This window comes from Narcine bancroftii, chromosome 1 (genome assembly GCF_036971445.1).
Source record: "Narcine bancroftii isolate sNarBan1 chromosome 1, sNarBan1.hap1, whole genome shotgun sequence".
Taxonomy (NCBI): Eukaryota; Metazoa; Chordata; class Chondrichthyes; order Torpediniformes; family Narcinidae; genus Narcine; species Narcine bancroftii.
This window is the reverse complement of record NC_091469.1, coordinates 197,093,678-197,120,430: the sequence shown is the minus strand read 5'-3', so window position 1 is coordinate 197,120,430 and position 26,753 is coordinate 197,093,678. Positions and strand designations below refer to the sequence as shown.

At 44.8% G+C, this 26,753-nt stretch overlaps 1 protein-coding gene across 2 annotated transcripts in view; it reads right to left on the bottom strand.

Annotated features, from left to right (window-relative positions):
- Nucleotides 1-9,048: 9,048 nt before the first annotated feature.
- Nucleotides 9,049-26,753, bottom strand: part of phf19 (PHD finger protein 19) — a 60,015-nt gene continuing 42,310 nt past the window's right edge. For both annotated transcript variants that reach the window (XM_069887613.1, XM_069887603.1), the window contains 4 exons: nucleotides 25,904-26,006; nucleotides 19,219-19,304; nucleotides 14,937-15,038; nucleotides 9,049-14,572 (listed from right to left, as the gene is read on the bottom strand). In XM_069887613.1, the coding sequence (XP_069743714.1) occupies nucleotides 14,242-14,572; nucleotides 14,937-15,038; nucleotides 19,219-19,304; nucleotides 25,904-26,006 (622 nt within the window). In that variant the 3' untranslated portion in view covers nucleotides 9,049-14,241. The remainder of the gene's footprint in view (nucleotides 14,573-14,936; nucleotides 15,039-19,218; nucleotides 19,305-25,903; nucleotides 26,007-26,753) is intronic.

Here is a 26,753-nt window from a genome sequence, read left to right as displayed (position 1 = left end):
CAGGGCAGACATGAACTGCGCACCCTTGTCACTAGTGATGTGCGCCAGGACTCTGAATTGAGAGATCCACTGATTGACCAGAGTCCTGGCGTACGTCTCCGCAGAGGCTTCCTTGATCAGGATAGCCTCAGGCCACCTTGTGGCATGGTCGACCACCGTGTGGAGGTAACAAGCCTCCCTTGACACCGGCAGGGGTCCAACGATATCGACGTAGATGTGTTGGAACCTGCAGGCTGCCGAGTCAAAGTTCTGTATGGGAGCCTGCGTGTATCTATGGACCTTGGAGGTCTTGCACCTGGTGAAGTTCCTGGCAAGCTCCGCCATCTCCTTCTTAAGCCAATGCCACACAAACCACTCTGCAACCATCCGCACTTTCGTTTTCACCGCTGGGTGAGCAAGGTCGTGGACTAGGCTGATAACCCTCGCTCTCCAGTGTGGCGTGACTACCGGACGCGGCGTGTCTGTTGAGACATCACAGAGCTGTGTGTCTGGGCTGTTGGGCAACTGGACATCTTCAAGTTCAAGGCCCGAGATGGTGGTCCGCAAGGCCTGCATCTTTGCATCGTTCATCTGGGCCTGGGCCTGGGCCAGTTGGGCGTAATCTGGGCCGGGGGGCGAGAGTGTTGATGGCGGGGCGCGAGAGTGCATCTGCCACCACATTGTCCTTGCCGGCCCTATGTCGGATGTCGGTCATGAACTCTGACACATACGAGAGGTGACCCTGATGTTTGGCGGACCACGGATCCTTGAGCATCGCCAGTGCCCGGGTGAGGGGCTTGTGATCCATGATGACTGTGAACTGCCTGCCCTCTGGGAAGTAGCGAAAATGGCAGATGGCCAAGTACAGCACCAGGAGCTCTTGGTCGAAGGTGCTATATTTGAGTTCTGGCGGACACAACTGCTTGCTGAAAAAGGCCAGCGGGTGCCAATGTCCATCAACCCACTGTTCCAGGACCCTCCCCCCCCCCCACTGCCGCAGCTGAGGAGTCCATGGAGAGCGTCGTGTGTGCCTCCGGCCATGGGTGTACTAGTAGTGTCGCGTGGTCTAGAGCCTCCTTCGTCGCAACGAAAGCCCTGTCCACCTCTTCCAGCCAGGATAGAGTCTTTTCTTTGGTGGCCATCAACGCGAACAATGGGCGCATGGTGCGAGCAGTTCCGGGAATGAAACGATGGTAAAAGTTTACCATCCCCACGAACTCCTGAAGGCCTTTTAGAATGGGGGGGTTGTGAAAACCTTTTCCAGTGCTGGTGCAACCCCGGCCGCCGATATGATGTGCCCCAAGAACTCGAGGGTCTCCTTGCCGAACTGGCATTTGGCCGCTTTGACCTTGTGGCCGAAATCTGCCAGCCAAACAAAGAGGGTGCGGACGTGGGCCTTGTGTTCATCGCAGCTGCGACTGGCAATGAGTATATCATCCAAGTAAATGAACACAAAGTCCAAGTCCTTCCAAACCGCATCCATGAGGCGCTGAAACGTTTGGGCTGCATTCTTTAGGCCAAAGGGCATACACAGGAACTCGAAGAGGCCGAAAGGGGTGATAATGGCCGTCTTACCCACTTCGTCTGGATGCACTGGGATCTGATGGTATCCCCGCACAAGGTCCACCTTGGAGAAGACCCATGCGTCATGAAGGTTGGCAGAGAAGTCCTGTATGTGAGGCACTGGGTACCTGTCGGGGGTTGTTGCATCATTCAACTGACGGTAGTCCCCGCATGGTCTCCAGCCCCCATACGATTTCGGGAACATATGGAGCGGCAATGCCCAGGCGCTGTCCAAGTGCCGGATGATTCCAAGACCTTGGAGTCTGGAGAACTCCTCCTTTGCTTGCTGGAGCTTCTCGGGTGGCAGCCGTCTGGGCCTAGCGTGCAGCAGGGTCTTGCATGGTGATGTGGTGGAAAACCCCATGCTGGGGCATGGCGGTGTTGAACCGTGGCTCTAGGATGGTGGGGAACTCATGGAGGATGTCAGCAAATTCATCTCTGGCAGCGGCTACAGCAGCAATTTCGTGCCTGCAGGCATCTGCTGTGCCTAGTCGTGTGGAGTGGAACGTTCGGGCATTGACCAGCCTCTTGCCCTTCATGTCAACCAGGAGCCCTCAGGAAGTTGGCCCCCAACAGCGGGCTGCCCACGTAGGCTAGGGTGAATCTCCAGTGGAACTTCTCCTTCACAATCTGGATCTGTGCCTTGCGGGTGCCGTAGGTCCTGGTGGTGGAGCCGTTGGACCCGCAAGGTTGGACCGCAAGATTGGGTGCAGCTCAGTCCCTGTGTCCACCAGGAATCAGCAGCCAGTGGATCTGTCCATCACATGAAAGAGGCTGTTCGTGCGGCCAGCTGTTGCAGCCATTAACAGCAGCTGGCCTGGTCATTTCCCAGAAACCCACAGGGTTGGCGGCACTTACGGGCTTGCGCTCCCTAATGTTGGTGGTAGAAACACCAGGATGTCTGGCCCTCCTCTCGCTTGGTCTTGTGGGCAGGCAGCGGTCGGCTGGTTCCTGGTCGTGCCACCAGGTTGAGGGCTGCCTCGTTCTCCCACTTCATGAGCCAGAGGGCGTCCGCATGGGCTGCTGCTCTACTTGGGTCTGAGAAGTCCTCATCCATAAGGTGCAGCCGAATGTCCTCTGGCATTTGCTCCAGGAATATTTGGCGGAAGAGAAAACAAGGCTTGTGGTCTTCCGCCAGGTCCAGCATTTTGTCCATCTGCGCCAAAGGACGACGGTCCCCAAGCCCATCCAGGTGTAGGAGCCTGGAAGCCCGTTGCTGGGGTGTGAGCCCAAATGTTCCCAGCAGCAGATCTTTAAGGGCGATGTACTTGCCCGCAGCTGGGGGCTGATAGATGATGTCATCCACCCTCACTGCCGTATCTTGGTCCAGAGCACTCACAACATGATAAAACATCGTGGCGTCTGTGGAGATGTTGCGGAGTTGAAACTGCGCTTCTGCCTGCCCAAACCACGTTCTCATTCAATGGGTCCAAAAGGGGGGAAGCTTGATGGAGACAGCGTTTAGCTCTGCCGAATCCATGGTTTTTTTTAAGAGTCCAGAAAGATGTCTGGGCTCGTTGGGGTCACCACTGTGGCAGTGCGAGTAGTGAAAGAAACACAGCCACCACGTTGAGGGTCGCTAACGACTGTTTTATTTGAATTTGGCGCGTGTCCCTTTAAGGGCAGCACTGGTTCAGTCACCCTGTGTGTGATGATGTCACAGAAGCTGCCTGGGGCACGCGCCATGCGGGAGATTCTTCTGGGGAAGAAACCCCCGATGGCACCATCTTGCCCCGCCACATGGCGTTACAAGTGGGGCTGGCTCGCCCTGAGCGAGTGCGCCGCCACAAACCCACCATTAACTTGAAACAAACAGAATCTATCAACCTTGTAGTAAACATTTCTCCTTCACTAATGTTCATAATACACTGACATTTTTCTCAATTTTACAATTATTAAATCACAGGCTAGGTTGATCTTTAACAATGGCACAGTTGGCAAAGTTATTACAGAGCCAGCATCCTGGGTTCGAATCGGTGCTGCAAAGAGTTTGCACTCTCTCTCCGTGTCTCCATGGATTTCCTTTGGGTTCTTCAGTTTTACCCCACCTTCCAAAGACGTCTGGGTTGTAGGTTAATAGGTGTAATTTGGCAGCTTGTGGGCCGGAAAGGCATGTTACTGAGGAGTACATCTAAGTTTAAAAAAACCATTCAGAGTCTGGGAAGAAACCAAATCAAAATATTTTTAGATTTTCATTGTCAAATATTGAGAATATATGAATAGATCGTTCTTTTGGTCCCAATTGAGAAAGAAAAGGTTTATGAGATAATGAAATTCGGAAGACCTACCTTGGACTTGCAATACTTTATTCAGTCCCATTTCTCACTGGAGGGAGGTATAGCTTAAGAGGCAGAGAGTAGTAAAACATGGCTTATTGTTGATTAATAGTCATTGTTAACATTTTCATTCCCAAAAACCTTAAAAATAATTTAAATATTTTTATAGAACAAGGAAGTGCAACTGAACATTCATTGGAAGTTCAAACAAAATAAGGTACTGCATATTTCTGCCTTATTACACGTCTTGCCTAAACCAAAAGAAATTCTTGGGATATTTACTGAGCATTTTCCCACAGTAGGATAATTTTTATAACAGGCTACTAATGATGAGTTTATTCTACTTGCTGTCCAGTGACCTCTTAAATATGGTGAAAATCTGATCTGCGAAGACAAGTTTTAGATAGTGTTATCTTTCAGATCAAACCTTTTGCAAATGGCCTGATCTGGAAAATAACTTCAATTAAATAAAGTTTTTTCTAAATCTTCTGACCAATGTGGCTCCTTAGATGTCAAATTCAAATCTCTTCTGACATGCAGTGGGCCTGAAATGTGGATCACTACTACCTTCTCAAAAGGAAATAAGGGTGGGCAAGAAACGCTGGTCTTTCTAGCAATGGCTATATCCCACAAATTAATCTTGATTTATCCGTTCTAACTTTAATGTAAAACCAAAGCCCGATTTAAGCACCAGCTCTCGACTGATGCACCAATGTCAGTAAATGCACGAAATGCTGCTTCCTGATTTTTGTCAATGAACATTAAAGCCTTCTTCCCTTTAATCTGAAAACGTGTGCTTAATTAGAAAGGGGAAATGTGATCAGCATGTTCTGAAAGCATGTTGGCAGCACAGTGTCTGATGCAACAGGAAGGTTTGAGAGCTTGCATTGATGTGGATGAGCATATGATAGAGTGGAAGGGGTTCTTCGTGTGAGCCTTAAACGTCATCAAAACACCATATTCTAATTTCTAATTTGAACACTAAGCTGAGACCCACTTGTTAAAATTGTCTCCTTCATAATTATATTTTAAACAAGTGAGCACAAAACCCTATGGTCATTTATTATGTCCCAACTGTCGCCTATCAGTTTTAAGATGCACCTATAGAAAATATTCCATCTGGATGCTTCACGCTTGGAACAGGAGCTGCGTTGCTCATGAGATATTGCAGTTGTGAACATGGTTCAGACCGTCACATAGGTGAGGCTCCCCTCCACTGACAGTCTATATCTCGAGCTATGTGAGGAAATCTGTTAACATTCCCCTTTCACCTACTCGTGTAAAAGTCAAATTCCTCAGACCATTTTTTATGTTAATTTATGGGTCAACTATCACATTGATTCTACTCTTGAGGGGCTGAATTCACACAAATGCATTTCAGCTGAATCGGCCGAGTTGCTATCCGTAGTTGTGCTTCCATCTGTGAACAGAAGTCAGACCAAGCATTGTGTTAACACGCCGTAATTTTAAATTGATAAAGTACCCATTCAAAGAGAAGGTGCTTAGAGTGAAGTATTGTAAATGCACATCGGCCTCGAGTGCATGAAAGGGAACTTCTTCATGCAGGGAGCGGTGGGAGTGTGGAACAAGCTGCCAGCTGAGGTGGTGAATGCGGGATCAGTTTTAACATTCAAGAGGAATTTGGACAGGTGCGTGGATGGGAGAGGTATGGAGGGCTAGGACTGGGTGCAGGTCAGTGAGGCTAGGCAAAAAAATAGTTTGGCACAGACAAGAAGGGCAGAGGGGGTCATTCTGTTGGGCAGAAGATACTTGAGTTGAAAACACAAAACATCCAGAATCAAGGACAGATTCTTTTCTACCGTTATCGGATTCTCAAATGAACCTCTTGTGGGTTTAATATGATGCTCTTCCACTGCTTTAACTGTTTTTTTTCCTACTCCCTGCACTCTGTCTTGTAATGCTGTACCCTGCACTCTTGATCACACCACACCATTGAACTACCTTCTGCAGTTAAGTATAAGGTAACCTGCTTGGATAGCTGGCAAAACAAAGATACTCACATGTGGCAATAAAAATTCAATTAGAGCTTGATGTGTGCCCACCAGATCCACATTTGCTCTTGCACAACTGCCACTGCATCATTATCATTTGCCGTGTAAAACTCTCATCAGGGTGGTCTCACTGAGTAGCACCAATATTCCAATCGTCATTCCTGTGTCAGAAGGCAGCTGCTGTAGGGTTAGGTTTGTTTTCTGTTCAAAGGATGAGAAAGGCTGGCAATAATTATCCTGGGTACCTTCCTGGACTATCTCAGGGGGCAGGTAACAATGATCCATAGTGTGGTGGCTCTTATCATCAATTGGCCAAGGAACATCAGTAAACCTCCTTCTCTTCAGAGAGAGCCAGGCGTGCTTTTGCAGCAATCTAGTCATTCCATAAAACTGGCTTAATGGAAAGATTTGAGTAAGTGGGTTTAAATTTCTTCACTATTATGTTGGGATCTGAACATACATTTCTGAATCTTCAGTGTTCACCTCTGAATAATTGGTCTAGAATCTTAACCAGTATGCACCCACAAGTTTGGGCAATGTTTTGCGATATTGTAACCAGCAAGAGAAACGAAGGGGCTTTGAGAGCAGAGGCTTGAAGCAGGTTGTATGGAAGATGAAAATAAAAACAGCAAATGCTCAAAATATTCAGCAGGTCAGGTAGCGTCTGTGGAGAGAAGCAAATTGTATCAATGTTTCAGCTTGACCTGAGACACCAACTTACATTGTCACCCACTGGTGCTGCTCCATCTACTGAGGGTTTCTGGCACTTGCCGTTTTCATTATGAAACTTGGAATTTACTAGGGCTGGTTTTGAAGCTTTGCTCTCCCTTCCTAGGAGTGGGAAACATTTCATTAGAACCAAGATCTATCAACTTAGTCAAGGAATCTTCTGCTCTCTGGGCAACAGGTATCTCCAATACAATGATGGCAAATTGTACACCAGTTTCCCAGAAAACCACTATCAAGCCCACAGACAAGGATGGTGTTATTGTGGTCTGGCATACTGACCTCTACTTTGCCAAAGCCAGACACCTCCTTCTATCCGCCCCTTTCACAGGACCTCACCACAGCACATCAAGCCACCATCTCAGCACCATCTCCAACCTCATCACCTCTGGTCACCTCCCTCCCACAGCCACCAACCTCATTGTCTCCAATCCCTGCACTGCCCAGTTCTACCTTTTACACATGAAACATAAACCCAACCATCCGAGCAGACCCATTGTTTCCACTTGCTAATGTCCCATCAAACTAGTAGAATCTCACCTTGATTCTTATCTTTTCTCCCCTGGTCCAACCCGTCCCCACCTACATCCGCGATACCTCACATGCCCTCCATCTCTTCAAAAACTTCAAATTTCCTGAATTGGACCACCTCATTTTCACAATGGATCTCCATTCCTTTTACACCGCCATCCCCCATACAGAGGTCTCAAATCATTTTGTTTCTTTCTTGACAAGAGATCCAACCAGTCACCCTCCTCCACTCTCCTTTCTCCCTCTTGATAATTTCTCCTTTAACTCATCTCACTTCCTTCATCTACACTTGCCAGTTTGTGGGCTTTTTAAAGTAAACCATGCTGCAAACCTACACAAGCAAAGACCCTCAACTTGTCCATTATATTGATGTCTACATCAGGGCTGCTTCATGATCTCATGGCCCCCTCTGCCCCCAGACGCAACAGATTCCCCTTTCCTTACCTACCACATTACCAGCCTCCACATCCAACACATTATTCTGTAATTTCTGCCACTTACATGATCTCACTACCAGACACATCTTCCCTCTCCTCCCCTCTCTGCCTTCTGTAGGAACCACAACTTCTGTGACCCCTTCATGCACTCATTCCTCCCCACCATTGCCTCCACCGACACCTTTCCCTGTGGCCATAGGAGGTACCACACTTGCACCCACACCTCCTCCCTTACCACCATTCAGGGCCTCAAACAGGCCTTTCAAGTGAAACAACACATCACTTGAGTATCTGCGGGAGGGATTTACTGCATCCGTAGATCCTTTTGTGGCCTTCTCTACATCAGAGAGACTGGGCACAGCATGGGAGATTGTTTCACTGAGCACCTTCACTCTGTCCACACCAGTGGCAGCACCCCCCCGTCATACTCACCCTCATCTGCTTCCCTCTCCCATACTCACACGTCTGTCCATGGCCTCATGTACTATTCCACCAAGACCATCCAACCATCCATAAATTGGGGGAACAATACCTGATTTTCCATCTGGGTACTCTCCAATCTGATAGTATTAACATCGACTTCTCTGGTTTATACTAACCTACTCTCCTTTCTCCCTCCCTTTCCTTTTCCCTTGTCTTCTTTCCTTCAGATCTCTACCCCCTTCCCTCTCTTTTTACAGAACCATCCCTCCTCCCCCTTTTGCTGGTATTCCCTCCCTTCCTTATCCAACTATTACCTCCTGCCTTTGGGACCATGGTCCAATATTTTTCCATATCTTGATGAAGAGCTCAACGTTGATTATGTATCTTTATCTTTGCGATATAAAGTACGCTGTTTGACTACTGCATTTCTCCAGCGTAGTGTGTTTTACTTTAAACCACATTGAACATTTAATGTATAATGTCTGCGAAAAATAATTTCTCTTCAGATCATCTTTGATCAAAATACTTCCATTGCAAAAAAAGACATGTTAAGGTCTATGCTTGAACTCCCATTCGATTTCTTGCAGCATTCCCACAGACATGTCTGTCCTTGGCCTCATCCAGTCAAGGTGAGGACAAACGCAAACTTAAGGGACAACATCTTCCTCCCGAAGAGCCTTAAACCTAACATCAACTGATCTACATTTATGTATCCCTGACCTCTTTCAGGTTCCACTGTTTCCATTTTTTCTTCTCCTACATCTATTCTAACTTCCATCTCTATCCTACTCTCCCTCCCCACTTCTGTCCAACACCCTATCACCTCTGCCCCTCCACAGTTTCTGTCCCCCCTTCATGTACCCTCATTAAAGGGCCCCTACCCAAAATGTGGACTGACCACTTCTATCCATGGGTATTGCCCAGCCCGCTGAGTTCCTCCAGCATCTCCTTGTTTGCAAATATTCCAGCATCCGCAGTTCTTGTGTTTCTCACGTGGAAACACCTGGAAGTTTTAAATTCTAGCATCAGTCATAACTTCTTTGAAATCCATTCTGTAAAAGTCATCGAAAAATTATGAAGGAGAAAATAGCAGACAACAACTTATCCCTCAGATTTATTGCCAATTGCTTTGCAAAGCTGAGTAATACAGGAAAGAATATTGAACTGCATAGTGGTGAATATATGTTCTGTTACAAGAGTAATTACATAGGGGTACTTGCATGAAATTGTACAAAGTTAAAGTAACACTGTTAACCTCCAGTGGTTATGCAGATCACATAGTGCAGGTAACATTTGTACAAAGATTGTCTTTTCAGAAATTTCTAACTTCGAGGTTGATCAGATATTTAGGGAGGGTGTGGGAGTACCAAGTTCATGGTTAATGATATGGTGCAGTACCACAGTTATAGTACATCTTCAGACAACTTCCACCAAAGACTTGAAGATCAAGGTTGTATTGTTAAGTCCCTTTTTACAAGGATCTAGGCTGACACTCCTGTTTAATACTGAGGGAGTGCCGTCAGTGGATGAGATATGAAACTAAAACCTTCTCCATTCTTTCAAATGTTTGTCAAAGATCCCATGGGGCAATTTTGAAGTGGGGCAGGAGAGTGTTTGAGTGATCAACCTCATTAAAAAAAAATCTTCATATTTGGTTATGTTGGCATTGCTGTTTACAGGACTATAGTGAGGTGTGCAAATGGGGTGCCACATTACATAGGAACATAGGAAGTAGGAACAGAAGTAGGCCAAAAATGGCCCATCGAGCCTGCTCCGCCATTCAATAAGATCATGGCTGATCTAATTTATGACCTAACTCCACCTACCTGCCTTCTCCCCATATCCCCTAATTACTCTATCATGTAAAAATTTATCTAACTGAATTTTAAATATGTCTAATGAAGCAGCCTCAACCACTTCCCTGGATAGAGAATTCCAAACATTCACTACTCTCTGGGAAAAACTATTTTTCCTCATCTCTGTCCTAAATCTACTTCCTCGAATCTTGAGACTGTGTCCTCTCATTTTTGTTTCCCCGGCCAGCTCAACACCACTAAAGGGCGTCAGTGGATGTGAGGAACTTTGGAATGTACTGAAAGATATGTAAATGGAAATATATAAATGTATGCCTTTCAACCTTGAATGTCTGAAAACTTTTTCAAAATCAGGTTGTGAACCTATCAGTGTGCAAAAGTTGATGAAATATAAAAACAATCTGTAAATGTTAGGCAAACTTGATTCTAAAGCACAGCAAGTCTTTGCATACTGCCACCTCAGGAATGCTTTCTCAGCTATTATTTCTGCTTGCAATTTGAATTCTTTTCAAGGAAATTTCCAATGCAAAAAAAAAATCAATGGAACAGTTTTGGAAGATGGATGCACCCTACATTCATTGGGGTTATTGTTTAGTGCTTGCAACCAAGAATGAATTTCCACCTCTGTTTTCAGAATAAGTGAGTATGGCATTTCTTTGACTCCAACACCCAGCAGTGCAAGGTAAATGCTTATTCATGCTGAAGTTGTCTCTAAATGAGGGCTCGAGCCTATTTATATAACGTGGGTGAACTGCTGTCAGATCCTCAGCAGGTTGGTCACCCAATCTGAATAGATAACAACAGGCGGCTTTCTTTGACAAATCACCTTTAAGGAAAATCTTGGGCATGAGCTGGAGGAAGGAGGGCAAGTGGCAGCTCTAGTCCACACTTTGGTTTGGGAGCAAGAAGCGTGGGGTAGACCAGCTCGACACAGCAACATTTTAGTATAGTTAAAAAATACATTCTGTGGCTGGACACGAGAATGTAGCAGCTCTTTAAATATTTGGGGAGAACAAATGACTCATTTCTGCCCAGGGTGCTAGAAACAGAGCCTCTGTTTTATTTGAAAGGACTCAACTGCTATTCAGTCGATCGATAAGGATGCCTAGCCTTGAAGAGCTGACTGACCAGTGAGACTACAGAATGTTTGACCTCTCTTTCACCCAAGGATGGGCAAAGTACAGTCCAGCTTTTACCCCATCATCTGTGCAAGTTTAAAGATAACATTCAGAGCCACTTCATGAGATTCCCTGAATCTTAAATGTCCATTAAACCCTTTGAGAATGAGATTCAATTTTAGCTGCAATGCAGTTAAGGCCAGCAGGATCTGACTGACTGGTCTGGTCCTTTCAGAAGCTCCCTGTGCTGGAGTTGGCATGACTCAGAGTTTTGTGGATGGTGGCAGCACACCTGTTCTGAGTGTCTCTCAGATGAAGGATAAATCTTGGAATGGAATTATCCAGTCCAGAACTGGGTACAGAATTCATTGAAGGTAGCATTCAGATCTGAAGAAATGGGACTTGGTCTTCGGAATGGAGAGCTGGTGAGTTGGACAGGAAGAAAGAAGAAGTGGCTGAAGGGTTTTTCATAGGGATAATGTTTGTGACAATTTGGACCCTGAGGTTCTTGGTGAAGTGAATGTAGGCTTCCTGCCTTTAAATGGGACTGAGGACATTCAATGGTGACGTTATCGTGCTTCCATTGAAGGTTGGGTTTGCAAATTTCCTTGGTCTTGGGATGGGTTCAGGTCTGATATGAACAGGTTCCCAATAGATTTTGACTATCATCCACTGACAGTATTGAATTGGCGGAGAGGGTTAGACTACACCCAACTTAAAGAGAACCAAATTGGGCATTGCTACCCAAAATGCCCTCCTGTTCTAATCCATGACTGACCAAGCTTATTTTCTCCTCTTTGTATCCATTTGATTGACTGGCATTTTTGTAATCTCTTCTTTACATAAAATTGAAACAAGAGTAACCCTTTACAGAATCAGACTAAAACACCCTATGCTACCTTGTAGGATTGGTCACAAACAAAATTTGACCTTGTGTGGGGAAAGTAGGCAAAGGATTGGTCAAAGGGATGCTTTTGAGGAGGAACATAAAGGAGGAAAGAGAGGGAGGGGAGAAAGATGAAGGTAATTCAGGGCTTTGGTACAAGTGCAGTATATAAAGGTGCTGGAGAAACTTAGCAGGTCACTCAGCATCCAGAAAAAAATCATAGGAAGAAGTGTTAAAGTGGGGATTGTCAAGAGGCAAGAATTGGAGGGGCAGACATACCTCGGAGGGCAGGAGGAGAGGCCACAGAAGGGTTTGATGAACATCTTGAAATCAAGGTCTTGCTTAAAACCTCTGACAGGACCATAGGCGATGGCTAAACAGGTCTTGGCACTGGACAGGATGGGGTCCAGGTTTATGGGGCCAGTGAGGAGTGTATCAGGAAATGATTTAGACACTGATTAGGAATTGAGCAATAGATGAGCTGAGGAGAACGTCTCCTAAAACTAAAAGTCATGAGTTTTTGGGTAGGGGAGCTGATTTAAGGAGCCAATATTCATAATTATCTTAGTATTGCACCTGTGAAAATTTCACTTAGAATATTGGACCACTTTTTTTAAAGCAAGGTAGTTGATCGGTCTTCATGAAACACAATATAAAGAATGTTCAAGAACAACTTAATCATTAGATCAAGTCTCCAGTATTTTTAGGAACAAATTTTAAATGAATAATCCTTGCACAAGGAATAAATCAGAGAACTACATTTCTCTCAGTAAAAATAAAACACCTTTGGTATTCACTGGTCTCACCTAACACAGGTGAATTACATGCAAAATCTCAGGTCAGGCTCCTGACTGCCAGCCTATGCCCTTGTCCCAACACAGTTTGAGTGTGTCCTGTCATGCCATCCCGAGGAAGATATTCTGACAACATTCACTTGATCAAAGGGCAGTTAACTGTTTTGTCACTTTCCAGAAAGAGGATTGGTGAAGATACCACACATACCAGATTCATTTTTTATTTAGATTGGGATGCTCTCTTCCAAATTAAATTATTCTCTCCAATACATCACGCCTCTGCCTTAGGTTAATAAGATATGAAAGTGCAGGACAAATGAGGTAAAAACAGAAGAGCACAAGTCTACCAGAACTCCCCACTGAAGTTAAGTGCCTCGTAACGAACAGGAGCAAGAGGAAATCTTTTAAGCGCTGAATGAAAACAACAATGAATTTTATAAAAACAGGCACCTATAGTGTGACCAGCACACCACCCCACTGCAAGGCAGCAAAAATGAGCAGGTTTACTTTGGATGTTAAGCCAGTTATCAAAGGACAAATATTATAACAGGTGTGAAATGTGCTTTAAAAAAAAGCAGATCCACACAGCAAGAACAGCAGGCTCAAAATTCATCACTTCACATTGTCTTAAGCTTTCTTTCAGTGCACTCCCCGCTTTGAAAGTTTCTGGAGACGTGGTTGGCACCCAGGAAAGAGAAGGGACCTGGGGCAGCAACTACACTGAGAATCATTTCGTCCTCTCAGTTATCGCTCAAGACAATCAACAAGGTCGTTGGCATTTGGCAAATTTAAAATCTTTTCATAAAGCTGGCCAATAGAAGAGTTTGAGCAGCTGAGGCTAATCTCTCAAAAGCTAGCTGCACTTTGATCACTCTGAACTGGCTATGTGAAGACCTGGTGGGATTCTAACTCTAAAGCTGAGCTGTACGCAGAAACAGATTAAATTAAAGCAGAGGTAAATGTGCAACAGATGCACTGGAGCCCATAAGATCCACTTTGTGAGGCCTCTCCTCACATTACAATGAAACATTCTCAGGATACAGCATCTATTTCCGATCACTGCAATCTCAGGCTTTGCTTTTGAAATCTGCAAAGAACACACTCTGCTTATACCACATTCACCACGTCAGTCACCTGGAAAAAATGAAACTTTCTGTCTTCCATCTCTAACGCACAGAACCCACTTTAAATTGCAGATGCAAGTCACCTTGTCAACCACTGCAATGAAATCCAAAAGAGAAACAAGACACATAAGTAAAGAAGACGAGGCCCACACAGGCTGGAGAGTCCCCTTTGTCAAGATGTTAGATCCTGGCTGTTTAACTCCACATTCGATTGGACTCAGTAGATGAATGCAAGTTCGGTGCACAGCTGGTTAAAGCCAGTCATTCATGGCAAATGCACATCTTGATGGCAAATGCACATCTTGATGGCACTGGATATTAATTAACACTAGCTAGAACTAGCAGCAGAAAGCCTGTTCTGTCCAATTTTTTTTAAATGCAAGTGCATAAGGAGATCTCAAATCTTCGATTAAATATCTCTTTCTTCTAAGCATGGTGGTTACACAGCAGCTAACATTCACCTTATAACAGGTACAAGAGACAGTTTGGAGTCCAGTCCAGTCTGGGCTCTGCAGCACTGTGACCCAATGGTTACCAGATGGAGCTCCCATTGGCCACTCAGTATGGAGTGGAACCTTCCCATTCAACAAGGTACTGCACACGACCATCCAGGGTCACCCTGCGGGCAAGGACCTGGAACTTCTCACCGCAAGCCAGTCTGCCAGCAGCCCCAAAATAATTTGTGATGGAGGATTTAAGATTGGACAGGGAGGTTTCATCATCACTCATGCTGTTGAAGGTGTGAACATTCAAATAGTTATCATCCATTGATTGCTCCGCCTGACCCACTCCATTAGCTGTTCGCGTGAAGGTGATTTCCTTACAACTGTTTTTGGCATTTAACGAATATTCCAGTGGTGCCTTCCTTTTACGGCTCCCCAGGGTCTTCCTGTGGACAAGAAAATAATCCACAAGCAGAGTAAAGATGGTGTAGTGTGTCAATGAGTTCCCAGGTTCCACTGTAATGGAACATATAATATTCCAGCACATGTTCTTCGGCCATGAAGCTGTGCCAACCCATGTGAACCTACTCCACAACAATCTAATCCTTCCCGACCTCACACTCATAACCCGCTATTTTTCTTACATCCGTATGCTAAAGAGTCTTTTGAATATCCCTCCCCCCCCAACAATGCATTCTTAACTTACAGTGGGAATCATCACTGTGAGATTAAACTTTTCTCTAATTAGAAGCAAATTAAACAAATATTTGCAAACAGATATGAAAATGTGTGCTGAAGTTTGTCTCTTACCGAGAGTCCCCAGACAAGCTTGTTGAGGCAGATCCAGACGTACTGGCTGCGTCTGTTGAATCGAGGTCAGAGCTGAAGTTCCCCTCAGAGCGATCACTAAAACTGGAGAAGAAGGGAAAGATGGTGAGGAAATAATCAGAGCGGCCTGTGGCTTTCTATGGTCAGTGATGGCAAGATAGTCAGGTGCTCAGGGCCCAGCCTCTCTCTGGGGCTATTGTCAGGATCTGGGTATGGTGGGCAATGTCAGCATTTGTTTCACATCTAAAAATAAATCAAATGGCTTGAAGGTGATTTAAGGGTCACTCTGGGGGAGTGTGTGTGTGGGTGAGGAGGGGGCATAACTTCACATAAGGTCAGACAAATTAAAGATTGCAGATTACTTCCTGCAGGGAACTTCAATGAACCAATAGTTAAACAATAAAGTCTGCAGACTAGAACCATAGAACATTACAGCACAAAATGAAGGCTCTTCAGCTTTTCAAGCCTGTTCTAAAATATTATTCTACCTAGTCCCTCTATACCCCTCACATCCATGTACCTGTCCAAATGTTTCTTAAATGTTAAAATTGAGCCCGCATACCCCACTTCAGCTGGTAGCTGGTTCCACACTCTCTGAGTGAAGTCACACAAGAACATAAGAAATAGAAGCAGGAGTAGCCCATCCGGCCCATCGAGTCTGCTCCAAAATCCAATAAGATCATGGTTGATCTGATCATTGACTCAACTCCACCTACCTGCCTTTTCCCCATATCCCTTAATTCCTTTTTTAATTAAGAATCTAACTGAACCTTAAATATGTTTAATGAATGCTTCCTGGGGCAGAAAATTCCACTGATTCACTGCTCTCTGGGAAAAACAGTTTTTCCTCATCTCCATTTTAAATCTACTCCCTTGAATCTTGAGGCTGTGTCCCCTAGTTCAGGTCTGACTTACCAGTGAAAACAATTTTCCTGCCTCTATCTTATCTATCCCTTTCATAATTTTATATGTTTCTATAAGATTTCCTCTTATTCTTCTGAATTTGAGTGAGTATAATCCCAGGCGATTTAGTCTCTCCTCGTAGATCAACCCCCTCATCTCTGGGATCAACCTGGTGAACCTCCTCTAGACTGCTTCCAAGGCCTTCCTCAAGTATGGAGACCAGAACTGTGCACAGTACTCCAGGTGCGGCCTCACCTTGTACCTTGTACAGTTGCAGCATGACCTCCTTGTTCTTAAATTCAATTCCTCTAGCGATGATGGCCAACATTCCATTTGCTTCTTAATAACCTGTTGTACCTACAACCCAACTTTCAGCGATTCATGTATAAGCACTCCCAAGTCCTTCTGCACTACAGAACGCTGCAATTTTTCACTATTTAAATAATAATCTGCTCTTCTATTTATCGTACCAAAGTAGATGACCTTGCATTTACTAACATCTGGCAAACCTTCGCCCATTCACCTAACTTAACTATATCCTTCAGCAGCCTCTTCACATCTTCTGTACAATTTGCTTTTCCACTCAATTTAGTATCATCTGCAAACTTGTCTACACTGCACTCTGTCCCCTCTTCCAAGTCATCAATGTAAATGGTGAACAGCTGTGCGCCCAGTGCCAACCCTTGTGGCACCCCACTTACTACTGTCTGCCAATCCTGACTCTCTGCCTTCAGTCAGTTAACCAATCCTCAATCCACGCCAATATACTTCCCACAGCTCCATTCATCTGTATCTTATTGATAAGTCTCTTGTGCGGCACCTTATCAAACGCCTTCTGGAAATCCAAATATACAACATCAACCTGTTCCTCTCTATCAACCGAACCCATTAGATCCTCAAAGAACTCCAGCAAGTTTGTCAAACAAGACCTGCCCTTTCTGAATCCACATTGCATCTGCCTGATGGAACCCCTTCATTCTAAATGTCTTGCTATTTCATCCTTAATGACAGCTTCAAGCATTGTCCCCAACTACAGACATTAAGCTAACTGGTCATAGTTACCGGTCTTCTGCCTACATCCCTTTTTAAAAAGTGGCGTGACATTTGCAGTCTTCCAATCTGCAGGGACCTCTCCAGAATCCAGAAAAGTTTGATAAATGACTACTAAAGCATCGACTATAACTCCTGTCATTTCCCTCAGTACCCTGGGATGCATCCCATCAGGACCAGGGAATTTGTCTGCCTCCAGTCCCATTAGTTGCTTATCACTATCTCTTTTGCCACAATTATTTTATCGAGGCCCTCACCTCCCTTCACATCCCTATCACCGTTCCCATTTTAAAGTCCCCATGACAACTGCCGTTCCATTCTTACAGGTTTCAGCTATCTCTCGGTTAATTGCCTGTGCCACTGAGCTATTGTTATTTGGTGGGTGATAGACAACCCCCACCAATGATTTTTTTTCCTTTCACTATTCTTCATCTCTACCCAAAAGGACTTAACATTCTGTTCCTTAGATCATATATCATCTCTCACTATTGCGCTGATCTCATCCTTACCCCTAAACTTTTCCATTTTCACCATTAACCCATATCCTCAGGTTTGCATCTCACCTAACCTCAGTGGAAAAAGCCTAGTTGCATTTACTCTGTCTATATCTGTGGTAAACCACTGTTACACTGTGATTGGTTACTGCCAGCTGGACATGCCTCCTGAGACTGATCCTACCCATTACCCCTTTGCATGCTCCCCACTCTTCCTGCCATGATCAGTCGATGATGAGGTTGGTTGCTGCTCCAGTCTATAGTTAATAAAAGCCTATCAGTTTCACAACCTCAATCTTTTGTGGTAATTGATAGTTCATCAATACCACGTAATTTTAAATACCTCTAAAAATCTCCCCTCATTCTTCTATGCTCCAGGGAATAAAGTCCTAACCTGTTTAATCTTTCCCTGGAATTCAGTTCCTGAAATCCGGGTACCATCTTATTAAATCTTCTCTGCACTCTTTCTATCACATTGATATCTTTCCTGTAGTTAGGTGACGAAAACTGCACACAATGCTCCAAATTTGGCCTCACCAATGTCTTGTACAACTTTACCATAACATCCCAACTCTTATACTCAATACTTTGATTGATGACGGCCAATATGCCAAAAGCTCTCTTTACAACCCTATCTACCTGTGACTCCACTTTCAGGGAATTATGTATCTGTATTCCCAGATCCCTCTGTCCTACCGCACTCCTCAGTGCCCTACCATTTACCATGTATGTCCCACCTTGGTTTGTCCTTCTAAAATTGTCTGCGTTAAATTCCATCTGCCATTTTTCAGTCCATTTTTCCACTGGTCAGATCCCTCTACAAGCTTTGAAAACCATCTTCGCTGTCCACAATGCCTCCAATCTTTGTGTCATCTGCAAACTTGCTGATCCAATTTACCACATTATCATCCAGATCATTGATATGGATGACAAACAACAATGGTCCCAACACCAATACTTGAGGCTCACCACTAGTCACAGGCCTCCAGTCTGAGAAGTAATCATCAACCACTATTCTCTGGCTTCTTCTGTATAGCCATTATAGAATCCAGTTCACTACTTCACCATGAATACTGAGTGTCTTAACCTTCCTGACTAACCTCCCACATGGGACCTCAAAGGCCTTACTGAAGACCATGTAGTCAACATCCACAGCCTTTCCTCCATTAATGTTCCTGGTAACCTCCTTGAAAAACTCTACAAGATTGGTTAAACATGACCTACCATGCACAAAGCCGTGTTGGCTATCTCTAATCAGTCTTGGGCTATCCAAATACTTGTATATTAGATCTCTTAGTACACCTTCCACGACACAAAAATGCTGGAGAATCAGAGAAAGTCAAGCAGCATTCTTTATGTGATAAAGATACAGAGCCAACATTTCGGGCCTGCTGCTTGACTTTCTGAATTTCTCCAGCATTTTCGTGTAAACTACATTTGTGAACCAGATGGCTTTATCACAGCAATCAGTGATTTTCTTTTTGCGTGCTCACCCTTACTAAAACTAGCTGTCAATATTCAAAATTATGATCCGAATTTAAATTCCACTACTGCCACGGTGGGACTCAGGGTTTTGGATTATCAGTCCAGTCCTCTGGATTACCACACAGGTATCTTGACCACTGTGTTGCCACGGTCGCTGTTGTGTGTGTACCTGCTATTTACAGAGATCTCTGCAGCATCTGTTTGACACAGAGGCAAGAATCGGGCCCCTCGCAGTTGTCTCAGGACAGCCAGTTTCTGGGCATTTGGCCCTGCTTTCTGCACTTTCCACATGCCTCTTCCCCAACAATTCCCAAAGAGGGGAACTCACGCACCTTTTCAGACTCTGAATGTCGTCCACCGTGAAGTCAAAGATATTGGCCAAATGATAGTTGGTGCTTTCAGCGGTTGAGAGGTCACTCTAAGAGCAGAAAAATGAAACCAGGAATAGCAATTAATGTGTTCTTGCAAATTATTGCCTTCATACTTTGACTTTTGAAACACATCACCAATGTGAAATATTAGCTCCCTTTAATCTGCAATGACTGTTTGGTCGACAGCATCCAACACGTTACAGCGTGATTATTGGAATGAAACAGGAAAATCTGCAGAGGCTGTGATTGTAGTAAAAACACAAAAATGCTGGAGAAATTCAGCAGGTCCCACAGCATCCATAGGAGGAAAGGATATATTATCAACGTTTCAGGCCTGTCAAGGTATGAGCAAAAAGCAGGCAGGTGCCTGAATAACAAGGTGGGGAGAGGAGGGAAGGGGCACTTGACAAAGTCTCCAGAAGTTGTAATTTCATTAAATGCTGAAAAAGCCTTTGATAGGGTAGAGTGTAAGTATTTTTTTGCAGTATTAAAGAAATTTGGATATGGTAACAAGTTTATCTCCTGGATTCGCATTCTATACACTGCACCTCAAGCATCCGTTCACACAATAGTCACTGATTATTTTGCACTGGAACATGGTACTCGACAAAGGTGTCCCCAATCTCATCTTATTTTTGCCATTGCAATCGAACCATTATCAGTAATGTTACAATCTTCTCCTATTTTTAAAGGTATTATCTGAAATGGACTGGAAAAGAGTTCCACTATACACTGATGACCTGCTGTTGTTTGTAAAAGACCCACAGAGAAGCATTTCCCTCCAATCTATCAATTCTGGAGGAGTTTGGCTCTTTTACAGGTGAAAATTTAATCTTCAAAAAAGTGAATGTTACCCCAACTTAACCAATCAGACCTCGATTTTCAGTTTAGTCAATCAGATTTCAAGTAAATATCACAGGCACATCCTCCAATGTACTAACCTTAAGTGACCAGGTGAAATCGGAGCAATTTGCTCCTGTCACTATGGGCAAAATAAATGTAGTCAAGTTGAATACATTACCAAGATTTCTTTATTTGTTTCAGACTATTGCTTTATTTCTTCCAAAATACTTTTTCACCTCTCTGGATAAATTCATTTCCTCCTTTATTTGAAATGGAAATCTCCAAAGGATTCAAGAAATACTACTGCAAAATTGTACAGCATTAACAAAACTGCAGACCATCAAACAGCAACAGGATCATCCGAACTAATCCATAAACAAGAGACGATAGAAAATGGCCACTTCTACGGAGATCGATGAGCGCTACTGTTCTGCTAGATGTTGTGGCTGGAACGATGATCAAAAGAAGGGTTTGCTCATTCAGGTCAGACATGAGAGGACATTCTTTCTCCCGAAGATGGTGAATTTTTGAAATCCTCTATTCTCTGGGGACCCAGTTGTTGAGCATGCTCAAGTCGGGGACAGGTTGTTAAATAGAAAAGGAAATGAAGAATATGGGGCTAATGCAGAAAACAAAGATCAACCGTGATCTTAAGGCCTTCTGCTCTTCCTGTTTATTTTCTTCTTGAGTCATTAAGCATAGAAACAAACCCATTGCCTCAACACCTTCTTGCTGTATTTATTGGACTACTTGCACTTATCTATATCTATCTGTGCTCAGCCCAATGCTCCGTTTCTGCTTCCACCAACTTCTTCCAATCTAAATTCCCGAGGATGGACGATAAAAACAGAGTAAGCCGTTGCATTACAAGAGGTTGACTATTTAGGACTGAGATAGAGCAGAGAAATTCCTTTGTTCAGAAGATTAGAATCTTCCTGTCAGTTCAAGACTGAGTCTGACAGGTTATGAAAGGATATCAGGCAAGCAAGTTGGAGTTGAGATACCAAATCAGCCATGATCTTGGCAAGTGTCAGAGCAGACGTGGTGACTGCAGATTCTTCCTGCCTCCCCTACTCCTCCATCAAGTTGTAGGAGGGAATGTGTTGGTGATGGTGTCCACATTGTCCCTTCCATCTTTTGCTGTTACAAATTTATCATGTAAAACCAGTTTTAGAAGGCATCCCATCTATTTTTACTGGAAATTAAAACATCACAGCACTCATGTTGAGGAGAGGGGAGAGGAAATTTACCAGGATGTTTCCTAAATTGGAGAGCTTGTCTTACGAGGATAGGTTGAGTGAACTTGAATGGAGGATGAGGTGTGACCTGATGGAGGTGTACATGGTAATCAGAGTGATGAGAGGCATTGATTATGTGGATGGCCAGGGGATTTTATCCCTAGAACTGAAATGGCTAACACCAGGGGTTTAGATTTAAGGTGCTTGGGATCAAGTACAGAAGGGATGTGAGGTAAGTACATCACACAGAGAGTGGTGGGTGCATGGAATGTGCTGCCGGCAGTGGTGGTGGAGGCAGGAACAGCAGAATCATTTAAGAGACTTTTAGATAAGTGCATGGAACTGAGAAAAATGGTGCGTTAAACATCAGGGAAATTCGAGGCAGTTGGTGAAGTAGGTTATCAGGTTGGCACAACACTGTGGGCTGAAGGGCCTGTACTGTGCTGTAGATTTCGATGTTCAATGAGACTTTGAGCCTGCTCTGCCAGTTCAGATAGTCTGTGGCCAGGTTGGCACCTCACACGTTCTCTGCCATTCCCCAATGTGGGTGAACTATGGTCTATTGACTCTGGGGAACTTTGGGCTTAATCAAGTGGAAAGCAAAGACTGCTTCAGAACCACACACAACCTCTCATAGCATCTATGAAGTGAGTCAGTCCAAAGTGAAGCAACTGATTGGAAATTAATGTTCCCAAGGTGGGAAGAGAGGATTTATGTCTATTGGTGTTGAACACTTGGGTGGATAATCATGGAGAGAGATTATACCTTGATGTATTTAATTCCACAATCCATTGGGAAGCCTGATTTGAAGTGTGCAGCATGGGTCGTGGGGGCCAGAAGAATGATAGGCACATTAAATAGTCAAACAGTAATGTTTTCTCCCACCCAAGAAGTCTTCCTGTCCCAAGCACCAGCCGACCCCTCCCAATTCCACAGATCTGAGCTCTTTTCAGCCAACGCTTCCCACCACCACCTCAAATGCAGTCCTCTTGATCTCCCCACTGTTCTTCCTTGTGATTGGATCCCTCCTTCCCAATTGGATGCCTTCTTCCTGACACCCACCTTGGCCTCCCTTTCCTAACTTTTCCAATCTGTGGCCCACCCATCCCTAGTGCTGCCCTGTTGCTTGGCTATGGGTCTGGAGCCAGGCACAAGGTGATCCTGTCCGGCCTCCTCCGCATCATTCATAGCATCCCAGTGAGCATGGAGACTGCAGGATCTTCACACTTGAATAGATTGTGGGTGCCTGTCCCAGAACACTCAACCGCCCTGTGATAAAGACACGAGTGTCCCATAGCTCTAAAACTTTCTCATGAAAAAGCTCCTACAAAATACTCAGCGGTGGAGTGTAAATATAGCTTCTCAATGAAATAATTCTCATTACTGCAGTGAATAGAACAAATCTTGGGCTGAAGAAAGCCATTTAACCCTTTATATATGTTCCTATTCCTCAAAAGAGCTTTCCACTAAGTCCCACTCCCTTGCTCTCCACTCAATGCCCTGCAAGTTACTGCTATTCAAATTTATTCTCTTCTAAAGGCCTGCCCCAAATCTGATGATTCAAGCAGGGGATTACCAATCAAAACTTTATGGGTAAAATTTTAAAGTCTTCTCAACATGCAGGTTTTCCATTCCTGAATACTCTAAAAGATTTCACCGTTGATTACTGACTCATCATTGCTTTACTCCATCAAAAATGTTCATTATTTTGGAACACTTCCAACTTCCACCCCGATCTCAAACTCACCTGTTCCATCTCTGACAATATTCTCCACTTCCTGGATCTCTCTGCCTCCATCTTGGAGAATAAGCTTTCCACTGACAAATATTACAAACCCTTATTGACTACACTTCCTCACACCCCGTCCCCTGCAAAGATTCTATCCCCTTTTCTCAATTTCTCCATCTCTGCTGCATCTGTTCCCAAGATGAGGTATTCCAGTCCAAATCTTCCAAAGTATCTGCCTTCTCCCACAAGCGTGGCTTCCCCTCCATCACCATCAACTTAGCCCTCACTCCCAACTCCCACTCATCGGCCCTGGCCCACTCTGCCCCCAGCCACAACAACACAAAATTCCCCTTGTCCTCACCTACCATCTCACCAGCATCCGCATCCAACACATTATCCTCCAGAATTTCTTGCACTTACAACAGGATCCCACTACCAGACACATCTTCCCCTCTCCTGCTGTCTCTGCCTTCCATAGAGACCGCTCCCTCTGTGAATCCTTCATGCACTCATCCCTCCCCATTAATCGTAACCCCAGCACCTTCCCCGTGGCCGCAGGAGGTACCACACTCGTGCCCACACCTCCTCCCTCACCATGGTCTGGGCTCCAAACAGGCCTTTCAAGTGAAGCAACACTTTACTTCTGTCTCTATAGGATTGATTTACTGTTTCTGGTGCTCCCTTTAAGGTCCTCTCCACATCGGAGAGACTGGGCGGAGACTGGGAGATCATCGCTTCGCTGAGCACCTTCACTCCATCCTCACCAGTGACAGAGACCTCCAGCAGCCAACCATTTCAGTTCTGTCCCACACTCCCATACTCACATGTCTGTCCATGGCCTCATGTTCTATCCCACCAAGACCACCCGTAAATTGGAGGAACAGCATCTGATTTTCTGTCTGGGCCCTCTCCAGCCAGATGACATTAATATCAACTTTTCCAATTTCTGCTAACCTGTTCTCCTCTTCCCCCCCTTCCCCCTCCCCTCTTCCCTTTCCACTTCCAGCTCTCCTCCCCCCTTCCCTCTCTACTTGCCCAGCCATCCCTCCTCCACTGTTTGCTGCTGTCCCTTCTCTACTTATTACCTCTAGCCTTTGCAACCACGTCTCCTCCCATTCTTTTGTTCGGAAGCCTGTGACATTTTTCCAGACTTCGATGAAGGGCTCAAGTCCAAAATTTTGGTTATGTATTTTTACCTTTGCTATATAAGGGACACTGCTTGACCTGCTGAGTTTCTCCAACATTATGTTTTTACTTCTACCACACTATCCAAACTGCACGAAAACCAACAAGGTCGGGTCAGATACAGCAATGAGCTCTCTGAACCCTTCTCCATTAACAATGGCGTGAAGCAAGGCTGTGTTCTCGCACCAACCCTCTTTTCAATCTTCTTCAGCATGATGCTGAACCAAGCCATGAAAGACCTCAACAATGAAGACGCTGTTTACATCCGATACCGCACGGATGGCAGTCTCTTCAATCTGAGGCGCCTGCAAGCCCACACCAAGACACAAGAGAAACTTGTCCGTGAACTACTCTTTGCAGACAATGCCGCTTTAGTTGCCCATTCAGAGCCAGCTCTTCAGCGCTTGACATCCTGTTTTGCGGAAACTGCCAAAATGTTTGGCCTGGAAGTCAGCCTGAAGAAAACTGAGTTCCTCCATCAGCCAGCTCCCCACCATGACTAGCAGCCCCCCACATCTCCATCGGGCACACAAAACTCAAAACGGTCAACCAGTTTACCTATCTCGGCTGCACCATTTCATCAGATGCAAGGATCGACAACGAGATAGACAACAGACTCGCCAAGGCAAATAGCGCCTTTGGAAGACTACACAAAAGAGTCTGGAAAAACAACCAACTGAAAAACCTCACAAAGATAAGCGTATACAGAGCCGTTGTCATACCCACACTCCTGTTCGGCTCCGAATCATGGGTCCTCTACCGGCATCACCTACGGCTCCTAGAAAGCTTCCACCAGCGTTGTCTCCGCTCCATCCTCAACATTCATTGGAGCGCTTTCATCTCTAACGTCGAAGTACTCGAGATGGCAGAGGTCGACAGCATCGAGTCCACGCTGCTGAAGATCCAGCTGCGCTGGGTGGGTCACGTCTCCAGAATGGAGGACCATCGCCTTCCCAAGATCGTGTTATATGGCGAGCTCTCCACTGGCCACCGTGACAGAGGTGCACCAAAGAAAAGGTACAAGGACTGCCTAAAGAAATCTCTTGGTGCCTGCCACATTGACCACCGCCAGTGGGCTGATATCGCCTCAAACCGTGCATCTTGGCACCTCACAGTTCGGCGGGCAGCAACCTCCTTTGAAGAAGACCGCAGAGCCCACCTCACTGACAAAAGGCAAAGGAGGAAAAACCCAACACCCAACCCCAACCAACCAATTTTCCCCTGCAACCGCTGCAATCGTGTCTGCCTGTCCCGCATCGGACTTGTCAGCCACAAACAAGCCTGCAGCTGACGTGGACATTTACCCCCTCCATAAATCTTTGTCCGCGAAGCCAAGCCAAAGAAAAGACTATCTACAGATTTTTGTGTTTTATTTCATTATTTTGGATACTTCTATATAATCTCCTCTCCAGTGTCTGTGTTCCAAGTTCACCTACCCCTCTTCTTTCACTTACTAATGGAACAAGTCCCACACCCCTGGCATAATTCTGGAAAATCTCCAGGGGAATGACCTGGATAGGCCAAGGAATTAGGCAAGGGATTGCTACCTGATTATGGTTCAGGAACAGGTCAGTTTCAGACCAGATTAACGTTATTTTGCTTGTTAGAATGTGGCACTTTTGATTGCCCTGAGTCGAGTTGTGTGACTAACCTTGGGGACGGCATCCTGCAGAAACCAGCTCGATTTTCTGTTCCTTTTCCCCCACTTCAGTGGGAGCTGCTGCCTACGTGGTTGAGGTACTTCTGGGAAGGGACTGCGACAGAAAAAAAATAAGTCAAGGTCGTAAATACTCAATACAACTCAGAGAATGCATCTCTGGAGACAGAAAAAGAGTTGATGTTTCAGGATCGCAACCCCTCATCAGAACTTGAAAAAGTGAGAATACAAGCACGATTGAAGTTGGAAGTGACATCTAGTCAACATCTTAGCAAAATAAAAAGGGGTGATAACAGCAGACTTTGAGGGTGAGCAAGGTGTAAAAGATAAACAGAAATCCTGTCAAAGAGAGGTGCATTCCTGGAAGAAAATTGACAGTGAGATAAAACCAAAAAAAAAAATAGCAGATCCTGGAATTTTGACATAAAATCTCTTCTCTTAAAACTAGGTTCAGAATGGTCACAGCAACAAATATCATCTTCACAACATGCCGATAATTTGTTTAAACAATGCACACTGTTGGTGCTTGCTCCAAACATATTGGGCTGGATTTGTGGCCAGTGGACAGGGTTCAACCCTGACCTTTTACCTGCTGTGGTATGGAGTCCCCTTTCTTTATTCATTTGGTGTCAGGTATTCAGTCCAGTGGGATCCCTTGGGCACAGGAACAATGATTGCCTCAAACAAACTGACAGCCAATCATGTTGAAGAGATTTTGCAGACAATAAGCCAGGACCAAATATGGATCTTAACCAATATTTTGAATGCTTATATAGCACAAAATAGCCAATGGGACATACATTCTCTGAATCATAATAAACATACTTATAAAAAGCAAGAATGA